At 36.5% G+C, this 12618-nt stretch overlaps 1 protein-coding gene across 1 annotated transcript in view; it reads right to left on the bottom strand.

Annotated features, from left to right (window-relative positions):
- ESR1 (estrogen receptor 1) overlaps positions 1–12618 on the bottom strand; it is a 116325-nt gene that overhangs the window by 75731 nt on the left and 27976 nt on the right. The window contains exon 2 of the mRNA XM_009884049.1: positions 8927–9117. Coding sequence (XP_009882351.1) covers positions 8927–9117 — 191 coding nt within the window. The remainder of the gene's footprint in view (positions 1–8926; positions 9118–12618) is intronic.

Below are 12618 nucleotides of genomic sequence, written 5' to 3'. Positions count from 1 at the left end.
AACACTGTTTAACTCTATAAATATATAAATATAAAATTATATTTTTTACTCCAGCAGATAATTTCAAAGTTTTTATTATTGGCTTTAGTCCTAAAACTTCAATTTATGTTTCATCTACTATTTCAGGATTATGATACCGTGTGCAAAGTCTACTTCTACCCCAATTCCAATCCCATCTTTTTTAATTTTAGACAAGGTAACAAAATAGGAAGTATATTTTTTTCCTCGTGACAAATAAAAAAAGACGCCAATCCAGATCCCAATCTCTACAAAATCTGGCAAGGAGTGTGACATCTAGTTTCTGTTTTCCTATCTGATAAATCACAATTGTTTTAAATCCTTGGCACATGATTAAACCAACAGCTGTGTTAAAGGAAAAACTCCCACAATGTATTACTCACAACCATCTCAATATGAACCCTCCAGAGACAAAAAGCATTTTCAGAGAGAGTCATAGGCAAGCCATGGCCATCTTATTCCCATAGACTTAGAATGAAATCTCTTGTATTTTTAGCTTCCCAGCTTATTTGAGCTAAAATGGGAAGGGATGGAATTCTACTACAAAAAACTCCCACATCTAATATAAAGAGGCCAAAAAGTTAAAAATATTGCAAATTACTCTTGCGCACTTAAAATCCAGTCAATTGTTAGCCACAAGAAAATTAATATGATGCTATTTTTATTCCATATATAACATCAGGTTTTGGGTTGTGATGGGACCTATTGAATAAGCTTAGCTAGTCTTATTTTATATTTAGATCTTTGGTACCTGAATGGTTTCTGGTATCATAAAGCTTGCAAGGAGCTTTAATTTATTTATCTTCACAGTACCCCTGTAAAGGAAGTGCTGGTATTCATATTTTACTGTTGGGGGACACGGGATTGTCACCACACAGAGCATGCTGTGGATGTGGGCATTTCCAGGTACAGTGAGTTTTCTGCATTGAAGTCCATGAAACTGAAACTGCAGTACAGTCAACTCCTGGTTTGTTAAATTATAATACTAATGATACTATTAGGGTGAGAAGAGCCGGATTGAAGTTATACCAGGGGAGGTTTAGATTGGATATTAGGAAAAAAATTTTCACTGAAAGGGTTATTAAACATTGGAATAGGCTGCCCAGGGAGGTAGTGGATTCGCCATCCCTGGAGGCGTTTAAAAAAAAAGGGCAGATGTGGTACTTGGGGACATGGTTTAGAAGTGGTTTTGTCAGGGTAGGTTAATGCTTGGACTTGATGATCTTAAAGGTTCCTTCAAGCTCAGCAATTCTATGATTCTATGATTCTAATCTTTATGATCAGTATTTGACAAAAAGCCCCTTTACTGCCTATGTACCACTTTCTCAAGCCAAGCAAAACCTAGTTATGCTCTTCTTTCATTTATTGATATTTATCTGTGCTCCTTGGTTTGCTCACCTACACCCTATCACCCATGCCCTGTAGAAGGTTCATCCATTTCATAATCAGAAAGGCCAACAAAGATAACTTATTATGTTGTCCTGCATATCTCTAGGTACATTTTAAAGTGGGGAATAACTGTGTATTCATAACAAAGAAAGTCCAACTATTTCAACAATTTGTAACTCAATTATATCAAATCTTTGAGAGAAATACATAATCTTATTCAAAGAATTCAGACAATGAGATATTTGCTACATCTGTTACTAAATTATACCAGCAGTTAATCACCATGTTAGTTCTTTTACAGTAACTCTGAACTAGTAGACATACTTCGATGAAGTTTGTAAATAATATCATTTTGGAAACAAATTCTGTCACAGATCGCTTCATGCACTTTCAGTGAATTTATCATTTTAGTCATCTTACACGGTTCTCTCTAGCGTGATTTCCACTTTTCACTAGTGACTGCAAAGAACAACTTAACCTACAGAAAGTCTGAAAGTTCATGGGAGTGAAACTTATAGATACAGTTTAAATCAATAAACCCACTTGAGTTACATGAGTTTACAAAGACATTTTTCCCTTCACAGTCTCTAAAATCAAGTGGAAGAGTTAAGCACTTTCCCGCTGAACAAACAAACATATACTCTTGTAATTTGTAAATGTAAAGGCTGTGGTTTGTTTTTTTTCCATTGTGACTGCTTTGAACTGCTGACAGGCTCAGCCCTGAGCTAGGAGCAATGTGAGTTTCCAAATGAAATATTAGTTAAATACCTGCAACATGAAATACTCTTTAAGGTTTTTTTGTTGCTTGATACGGCACAACAATCATATTCCAGAGGAAGTAAAACAACATTAAAGTTAATAATACAGGACAAGTTAAGTAGAGTTTCTAAGGGCTAGGAATTTTGTCTAGGAGGGAGGAAAAGCTTTGGACTCGGCACGGGAAGAACCAGTTACCATTTATAAAATCAGATAACAATCAGCGAGTGTACTCTACTTTCCGGTAAAGTTGCCCAGCTTCAGAAAGGTTTTCAGCGTTGCTTGGGGTGACATTTCATATGTAAGCTAGAAAAATAAAGTTTAGATGATTTCAGAAAACCAGTCTCGGGGAAGAACTACCAGAGTTCACTGCTATAATGGAAGCTGATATTGAAGGAGGCTCCATAGTGTCTGTCCTGGATCCAGTTCTATATGGTATTTTCCTCTCTGACAGGTAATGGACTGGAATATTTATTTCATTAAATGTTATTCATTTGTAGATGACATTTATATGTGTCAGAAGAACAGAGAAAAGACCAGACTACTCTGCTAGTCAGACAGAAATAAATCTGAAATAAATGGCAGGATTCTACAGGATGAGAATTCTAAATTATCTTGGCAAAATTGAGATAGTACATGGGAAAAAATAGTGCAAAAGTAAGGACCAATACAAATCACTACGTTGAAATAGGAAAAATAAGATGCACAAAACAAGATGAAAAAGAAGCAGTTTCTTCTCTAGAAAAGTATGCTTGAGTTTATTCTGCATCAAACACTGACTATGAGTGAATGGTGTCATGTTTTTATAAATAAGGTAAACATTACATTGTGATGGATGCAGACAAATACCACCAGCTGGGCTTGTAAGGTAATCCTACTGCTCTGTTCAGTACTCCCGAAGCATGTTACAGAAGGAACTCATGCTTCAACTAAAAAAGAAAATAGGACAACGTGGAGAATCCCCAAAGTAAAGTAACTAGATTACAAGTCTAGAAAACCTATGAGAAAAGGATGAATAAACTGTACTTCTTCACATTAGGTAAAACAAATTATTTTTTTTAAGTGTGATATCAATCTTCCATGTTTTAAAGGCTATTACAGAATGAAAGAGTACAGTTTTTTTTTCTGTGGCATGACAGGAAAATAAGTGATGAGCTTAACCTGCAGGAAGGAAGATTCAAATTTCGTAGTAACCTTCAAAGATAAGGAGAATAAAACATTGGATCAAGCTACAGGTTTTTAAGAAGCAGTTCAATAAACGTATATAAGGAATTGGCAACAGTTGATCCTATCACAGGACAGAAAGATGGACTAGGGCTCAAGGTCCACTGCAGCCCTCAGATTTGCTTAGACCATGAAAAATAAGGTAGTATCTTGGATTCGAACATCTTAAGTCACTGCCACATCCATGCCCAATGCAGCACTTGAAACTTGCTGGAAAAGTACCATGTTCAAAATTGTCTTACTGGGAAAAAAGAGGTATTGACCCTTGCCTTTCAGTAACATCTAAGTTTCTGAAACAAGATCACCATCAATTAGACTGATGACATTCAAAATGTTCACTTGGGGACAAAGATTAGAGCATGTGTTTAACTCCAGAGGCTCTAGAGAAAAACTACTAAAAACACAAAAATAGGTCCAAAAAAATTTCAGAAGAACCTGGCTGACCACAGGCTGTTAGAGCAGTCCCAATGATGGCTAAACCCTGGTGGACTTTCCAAACACACACAGTTTCCAGCCTTTGAAGTTCCAACAGTCACCTACCTCAAACTGGAAACGCGAGTTTCCACTCTGAGACTAGATACCTGTCTGCAGTCCCCTCTTTATTGGCAGTGATTACCCCTGCTAGTCTTACTTAGGTTTAATTTTTTTAGTTTTGCTCTTTCTGCTGACAGCTCATAGAATCAGTGCACAAGCAGTCTTATTAGGGAGTTTCTGTCTTCTTGGCTGCAGGAACTGTGCAACATTCACAGCTGTTATCAAACAGATTACAAAAATACCATGAAAACAACAGACAATAATGGAAAGTTAAAGGGAAGATCTCAGAAACCTCCCAAATTGATAATATTGCAATTGCTGCACTGCAGCATTACCTATACACCCACTTATTAGGCATGTTTTACCAGTGAAATTCTCTCCAACTCAGAAGAAAATAGGTATGTATTACCACCACTCCTAGCATTAAAGTTTGAACTACATACTTTCAACAAAGTACAGCTCTATCGCTGTGAAGTGAAAACAATTGATAACACTTGAAGTCTACTGCCAAAACTCTCCTACTTGATGGTCAGAAGGCATAACTGTTAAATAAAATCCATGTTCAAGCCACACATTTAAAATACTTCCCAGCTTCAAGAATTCCTGCACTTCAGAGACCACTATATCTCTGTGATCAAGACATTAGTGGCAGGCCTCTGGAATCCCTCAGCCTGCCTATTCATCCGTTCTCAGATGCCAACCTATTATTGCCGAGCTGGTACTGCCTTGCATCATGTAGTAATTCTTAACTGAATATTTGTGAAATATCCCAGATTTTTGTCTAAGTATACAGCTGTGAGAAAAGGCAGAGAAGGTGCACCTGAAAAAAAATCAGAAGGGGGTATGAAGGAGAGCAGGGAAATAGAACTGAGGATTTCTAAAATACTCCAGCAATTCTGAGATCAAGACACCCTCCAGCGTAAGGAGTTACCCCTCGTTTGTTCTGAATCCCTTGTGCTCTCACTGGGGGTTCTCAGCCCCACACATGTAGGCATTTGTTGGATGCTTGTCAGAGATGGTAAGAGTAATTCCTTCTTGTTCCATACCCTTTGGTGGCTATCCAAAAAACAAGAAAATTAGAAGGAAGGGGAAAGAATGTGTGAGTCAGAAGGGGATTTTTAATTTCTAAATGGCATTTGTTAAAGACAGATGTTGAAATACTTCACCCAATTCAGACATCCAAATTTTAAAGAAGGTATTATGGGTATGGGGGGATCAGAAAAGGTGCAAAGACAAAGGACTCAGAAGATAGAAATATATACAGCAGGAGATTGAAACATTTTAGTTCATTTAAGATATCAAGGTGATTTAACAACGTAAGTTATAAGAACTTCCCGTAGGAAAGACATACTACAGTCTAAGTCTGTTTTGTGGATATGATGTAAAAGCCAAAGAAATTCAAATTAGAAAGGTAATTTTTTAGCAGATGGAAGGACAAATCATTAGAATATGCAATCATTGTAAGAAAGCTCTTAAGTCCACAGATCAAGGCTGAGCATCTTCTAAAAGATTTACCACCATCAAGTTACCAGGCTTTGTACATGGAGAGCATATAAAGTTTATATTGAGAGAAGACCAGACTTAATTATTTAATGGCCCTTCTTGGTCTTAAAATCCATAAATATTTTAGTAGAGAAGTACAGTGTGCTGAGATGTGACTGCTTGTTATGCTTCTGGATTCAAGTCAGTTGATCAAGTACACTCCTGAAGGCTACATGTGCTGGGCGAAGAATAAAGCACTCTTCTATCACCAAGCAACACAGTGTTCTTGGTATTATATGACTTTTTTCTCTCCTATGAAACATAATACATTAATATCAGTCTGCACAGAGTTTTCTCAAAACAAGGTCCCAAATCACTTTTGGGATGTAAACTAACAAAATCGACTGACATGGACAGCTTCAGGAGGCAGTTGAGATTTTCCACCAACCATCTGTTGTTTAAACAAAATTGAGCAGTTGCACATATTGACAGTTACTAATTCAGGTTGTCTTTTAAGCTTTAACTGTTTGACAGCAAAGAAAAACAACTTAGCATTTAAAATTCACAAAATATTTTCAGAACCATTCCAGTTTCCGGGATAAAAATGAAGCTGCCCATCTCCACCTCGGGTAAGGTCTATGCAGAAGTAAGTTGTCAAAAAATTTAAGTATATACTTATGCAAGTAAGCACAGATACCTCAGATATCACTGAGAATAACAGATACACAGGTAGGAAAAGGATTACCCCATACAACTTCCTCATTGTTCATGTCTTTTTTTTCCTGTGGTTCTATTAAGAACCACATAGAATGTTTGACTACAGTCTATTAATAACTACATTTTTTCCTGTGGTTCTATTAAGAACCATATAGAATGTTTGACTATAGTCTATTAATAACATCAAACTTCACTATAGCAATTCTGCTATGAAATGTCTGATGAGAAGTATAAAAAACAACCAACCACCTCTGCATCTATATAGGTACTGAGAAACATGGGACCGCAAAGCACAAAAGTAGCGTCGTTATCTTGCATTTAAAGAAGACACCCTATAAACAGCAACAAAAAACTTTGCTGAAAGCATTTTGTGTTGCTTTTGTTTATACAAACACGTCCTGTGTACCTCAATACAGTTTAATCGTATAATTCCCAGGAAATTGTTGTCCCTTTTTTAGGAACACGTCATATATACAATGCAGATATAGTAATATTTAGTCCACATATTCTTCTACACACACACCTACACATTAGCAGTATTCATTCCTAGATATCCAATTACAACCTATTTAAAATTATTACCATCTGCAAGATAAATGGCAAGTTTTCTCATGCATTCACAATCTAAAAATTACTGTCATTTTCATAAATTGGACACATGTCCAATGAGAACCTGTAATTGCTGAGGCAGAGACCTCTTCCAGATCCAGTAGGAAATTAAAAAAAAAACCCTACTTCATCAAGACTGGATACCTATTACTTTAAAAGTCCTTTAGAGGACTTTTCATACCACCTGTGATCAACTGATCACAATTGTCTCATAAGCGCTCATATTCTTTAATTACTTTCTTGATATTAGTGGATGTAATTTTTTACTATTAACCACAGAAGAGGTGGATCAACTGAAGAAAGTACAGAGGGGTTTAACAAACCAGATCATAAGTCTAGAAAGCATGTTCTACTGAAATAAGTGGGTTTGTTTAGTCTAAAAAAGAGAAGACTGAGGAAAGATATGATAACAGTCTTCAACTATGTAAAAGGTTGTTGTAATAAGCCTTCTTCATCATGACCACAAGGGATAGGGCAAGAAGCAATGGGCTGAAATTAGAGGAAACTTGACTTAAAGAAAGGCATTTTACAGGACATCAGAAAATTAAGCTTTAAATTTTTGAAACTTACCTACTTAAAAATTATGTTAAGTATATAAATGTAGCAAGAACTAAATTTACTAATTAGCATGTACTGTAGCACAAATAGATAACAGATCCATTGTGGAGGACCACAACATTCGTCCACGCGGACACCAGTGCAAAACCACACTTCTTCCATAATGGCCAAAAGCTGAAGATCTGTGCTGTACAATTGCTTGATAACTAGCTCTTATTTTTGCTTAAGAATATTTCAGTTTTCACTTTGTTGCTGACTTAGTTCAGTTCGTCCATGAGGACAGAATTTCAAAATCCTAAGAATAATTCTGATTAGGTCAGGGGAACACAAAATGAAAAATAACAAAAAACACTCAATAAGGGACCTGTTCTACCTATGTCACAAATTTAAGTAAATCATTCTGATGTTAAGAGTAAAGCATTTCACTCTTTCTCCAGTGTTGCTTATTATTGACCTCTGCCTGTAACCATTCTCTTTTCCAAACATCATTTTGATGAGTCTGGAAAAGTAGAAATACAGGTTATTATTAACTAATCACTGACATCCAAATAATTTCATCAATGTCTAGCCTGCAGCCAATCTTTCACTTTTTTTTCTTTAAGCCAAGGAAAACTCTGAGCTGAATGCTGGAAGGCTTATTTAACTCACCTCAGCGGCAACAAAACAAGCAATAATCAAACCTTGTGATATGAGATAAAAACTGTTCCTTGCTATGTTTACTTCAAAAAAGAAGCAACAGGAATTTTTGTGCCCTGGAGATTTAAAAAAACTATACAAACCTAACTAAATCATAGTGCTTTACTAGCTTTCTGTTTGGAAAGGAAGAAATCTGATTTATTTTCTTTTCCAAAATAAGACTTAGATACTGAACAGTACCCATATTTTCAGTAGAATCATATTTACTTCTTATTCAGTTTAGGAGATGTTGAACAAAGCAAAAAAAGTGTCCATTCCAGATAGTGACAGGCATTTGAATCAAGAATTATCCGGTCACAGTAATTAACACTATTTCTGTTAGACGTTCCAGTGGACACCTTGCACAGTATACTTTTAGCCATGACAAGACAGTGAACTAAACCATTCCGTCTGCAGTTTTGCTGACGGCTACAAATACTATTTCATCAAGGAAACATTCCTTTTCAATATTGGTTCTCAAAAGATCTTTAAGGACATGAGATTTGGATTGAACCATCTAGCTAATGAAACACTAAATTAAGATTAATAAATCAATCAACATGAATTAATTTTCATCTGACAGGGAATTCTCAAAAAAAAATTGGTTTGGATAACAACTCAATCACGGAAGAGAGGTATACATAGCTTGAAAGACTGCTTATCTTGTTCCCAAATAGATTTTTAAATTAGATTTCCCACTGCCTCCATGGTCAGACATACCTAAACCAAGGAGAATATAGAGAAGCTTTCTTTCCTTCATTAATCACGGAATAAATAAAAACATATTATATACCTGCTAGAAGCATTCACTAAATATAGAGCTAAAAGTATGTGGGAGAGTGCAGCAGCTGCTAATGAAAACCTAATAAATGTCATTGTCCTGGGCTGAGGCTGCAGTCTCAAGTAGCTTCACAGTGTCGACAAGAGTAAAGAGTAAAGGTGATTCACTTGAACAGCTTATTACCTTGAATACTCCTTTTGAAAAAAGCTTTGCAGCCCTCACAAGACCAGACCCCATAATGGTAGCCTGAAGCGTAGTCGTTGCAGACAGCACAGTACCGGGTCTCCTTGGTGGACTCCATGGACAGTGTCCCTTTCTCATTGGTACCGGACATCCTCTCCCGGATGCTGTGGCGCCTGTTATCAGAGCTTGGCCTGTTAAGAGCAAAAAATAAGCAGAATTCTTTCAGCTAGGTTAAGTCTCATCCACTCCTTCAGATTGTAAAAAAGCAGAGCAGACCTAGTTTTGAAACGACAGATGGACACAAAAATAATCTTTTATCACCCTCTGTCCTGTTCTAGTTGAAAAGGTGTAGACCCAGTAAGATACAGGAGAATTTCTCACAAATCAATCTGATGTTGTTAGACCTTGTACCTTGAAAAATTAAAAAGCTATTTGATAAATTAATCAATTTTTCTCAAGACATTACAAAGGAATACAAAAAATGAGCATTTTTTTTTGTGTACCTGCTCCTGTCAAAAAGGTTCAGCACAACTGCAGTATCAGTAGGTAGTTTGAGAATCTGAGGCAAAAATCACTTAATGTTTGCACCTGAATTGGCAAGTCACTTACATTATTAATCAAGCTGTTTTCAAGTAATATTGCCCAATTAGAAGTGCAAACTCTCCTTACTTTGTTGAAGGTATAATACTGCATATAACAGTCCTTAGTCTCATCACAATACCACTTTCCTAAAAATTTGTAAGTGGTTTTAGCACAACAAGAAAAGTCAAAAGATATTAAAAATTGTTGCCAAAGAATTTTAGTTCTAGTAATGTATGTGTTACTAAACATATACTAGACATAGTAGACATGCACATGACCCACATGTGCAGTATGCTGCTGAATGAAAACCAGACGAATCTGTAGAGTAAATGGCAATGAATTCACGTCTAGTGAATCTGGTAAGAGGTTATTATGGGTAGCTGCTGCAGGCATGGTAAACAATAGTCAAAAAGAGGAGAGGATGTGAAATTACCAAGAGAACCAGCAGGGAACTCTGGTACTGCTCCTGGAAGGCAAACAGCTATTGCAAAACGAGCTTTCCAGTAAGAATCTGCACTACAAATTGTCCAGGAGACAAATACAACCAGGTGTGACAGCATCAGACAAGCTAAAGCATGAAGGATCCTACTGTTTACAGTAATTATCCACTTAACATATATATTTTAATTGCTGGTTAGTAAACAGGTGGCTCTTATCTCCCCAGAGTCCCAACATTTTCTCAAACAAACATATCCTGGTTTTGAGCCTAGGAGACTGTGGGCTCTCTCTTTCAGATTTCTCCCTGCGTACCTGATTTTGCCTTATTCCCTTCTTCAGCACACCAAAATTTCCTTTATTTTGATGAACCAAGGCAGCTGGCACAAACAGCACCTTCCTGCTCCAAGCCAATCCCCTCCAGTCACTTTTTGATTACTCTACGTATGCTCCACTATCCTCTTTCATCTGGCCAAAGTTCCCTGACATCTCCTGCTGCAGTCCCTCCCAACACCCAAAAGCTTTCTACCCGCCAAAGCCACCTGGATGCTCTCACATGTGCTGCCAGCCATCCCCTCGAGACTTTTCATAGATATAATTTCTGTCCCTGAATACAGCATATTTTCATTGAACAGCTTTGAATGAATATCAGTTATTAGAGAAACATGAGGCTTTGCCATGTTAGATAGCAAAAATTGCTACTGGCATCATTCAGGAAAACTGCGGTTTTTAAACCCAAAGTTTAAAAACCAAAGTTTAAACCCAAACCAAGCCTTATATACCAGCTAATTTTGAACACTTATTTTATTTCTATTACTTATTTAAATAATTATATATATTTATTTACATTATAGATATAAAATAATATATATTATATTACTATTTAAATATTTTTTGTTTCCCTGGCACTTGTGCAACACAGAAGAAACTGCAAATGGTGAAGTGGTGACTTGGCACAACCCTGCCTTTTCAGTGAGATGGGAAAATGAGAATGTCACAATTCTGACAACATGATTTTAACAAACTAGGCGGAGGAAAAAAATCCTTGCATATTTTAGATGTTAAAATGTGAAAAGGTGAAAACAGTATCATTAATAAATCATTATGGATGCAACAAGTACATTGTTCATGCAACTTTTCCAGCCCACCAAACCTAGGTATTTTTTTCATTCTTCTCCAGGTCCTGAATCTTCTTTTGAATTTGCTTTATCCCAGTGCCTCATTTAATTGACCTCTTTTTTTTTAATGCTGGGCACCGATCAAAGCTGTTGCTTCTTATCTTCTCTGCTGCCTGAAGCTAGATCACCTAATCCATCCTCTCAGTGTAACTTTAACCATAATGTGGCTTTTTTAAAAAAATATACTTTTACATGTACATAACTATAAAAATATTTTAGATATTTGAAGTAAAACAGTAAGCAAGCAGATAGCTGTAAATATAATTTTAACAGCAATAGACTAGTCTGTTAGGTATATGTGACCACCTGGCAGATATTAATTATTTTTGGTCTCTTTTTTTTTTAAAAAAAAAAAAAACGGTTACAAATATGCATGTTATACAAGATAAGGTTCCCAAAATTATTTTCATATCAATAAGAAGTACAAATAAATGACAATTTTATAAAGTCTAAATTTTAAGTTATCTTTTTAAAAAAGCACTTTAAAAAAACAGTAAAAGGAAAAAAAAATAAAGTTCCAAAACAATTACATATTTTTGTAGGTGTGTAGTAATTTTCCAACACCACACACACACACAATTACTAAACCAATTCTAGTTTCCTACTTGAATACAAAAGGACACACATCAACCAATAGGTAAAACCAAAACAGAGTAAAGAAATACCAAAAAGTATCAGTCATCACTCAATCCAGATAATTTAAATTTTCATCTTTTCAGAATATTTATCTTCGCTCAGATCAAGACTAGGTTCACAAATACATTTTTATTAAAATTATATTTAAGAATAATTTTAAAATTACTGAAAAATACACTCGGGGAAAATAAAATGTTTTTCTGTCTAGAACAGATAAGAAATCTCATGAAAAATGTACACTCCAAAGAAGATAAAATCCATAAACACAAATAAGGAAGATGCAGCAAAGACCAGTAGGTCAAGGGAGGTTATTGTCCCCCTCTACTCTGCACTGGTGAGGCCACAACTGGAATACTGTGTCCAGTTTTGGGCTCCCTAGTTCAAGAGGGACAGGGAACTGCTGGAGAGAGTCCAGCGAAGGGCAACCAAGATGATTGAGGGATTGGAGCATCTCCCTTATGAGGAAAGGCTGAGAGAGCTGGGACTCTTTAGCCTGGAGAAGAGAAGGCTGAGGGGACACCTCATAATTGCTGACAAGTATTTAAAGGGTGGGTTGAAGGAAGATGGAGCCAGACTCTTTTCAGTGGTTCCCAGTGACAGGACAAGAGGCAACAGGCACAAGCTGGAACATAGGAAGTTCTGTTCAAATACAAGGAAAAGTTTCTTTACAGTGAGGGTGACAGAGCACTGGCACAGGCTGCCCAGGGAAGTTGTGGAGTCCCCTTCTCTGGAGATCTTCAAAACCCGCCTGGATGCAGTCCTGAGTAATGTGCTCTGGGCAATCCTGCTTTCGCAGGGGAGTTGGACTAGCTGATCTCTAGAGGTCCCTTCCAACTCTGACTATTTCCATGATTCCGTGAT

This window comes from Charadrius vociferus, unplaced genomic scaffold (genome assembly GCF_000708025.1).
Source record: "Charadrius vociferus isolate BGI_N301 unplaced genomic scaffold, ASM70802v2 scaffold494, whole genome shotgun sequence".
NCBI lineage: Eukaryota > Metazoa > Chordata > Aves > Charadriiformes > Charadriidae > Charadrius > Charadrius vociferus.
Note: the sequence above shows the minus strand (reverse complement) of the source record. Positions and strands in the feature narration are given on the sequence as shown.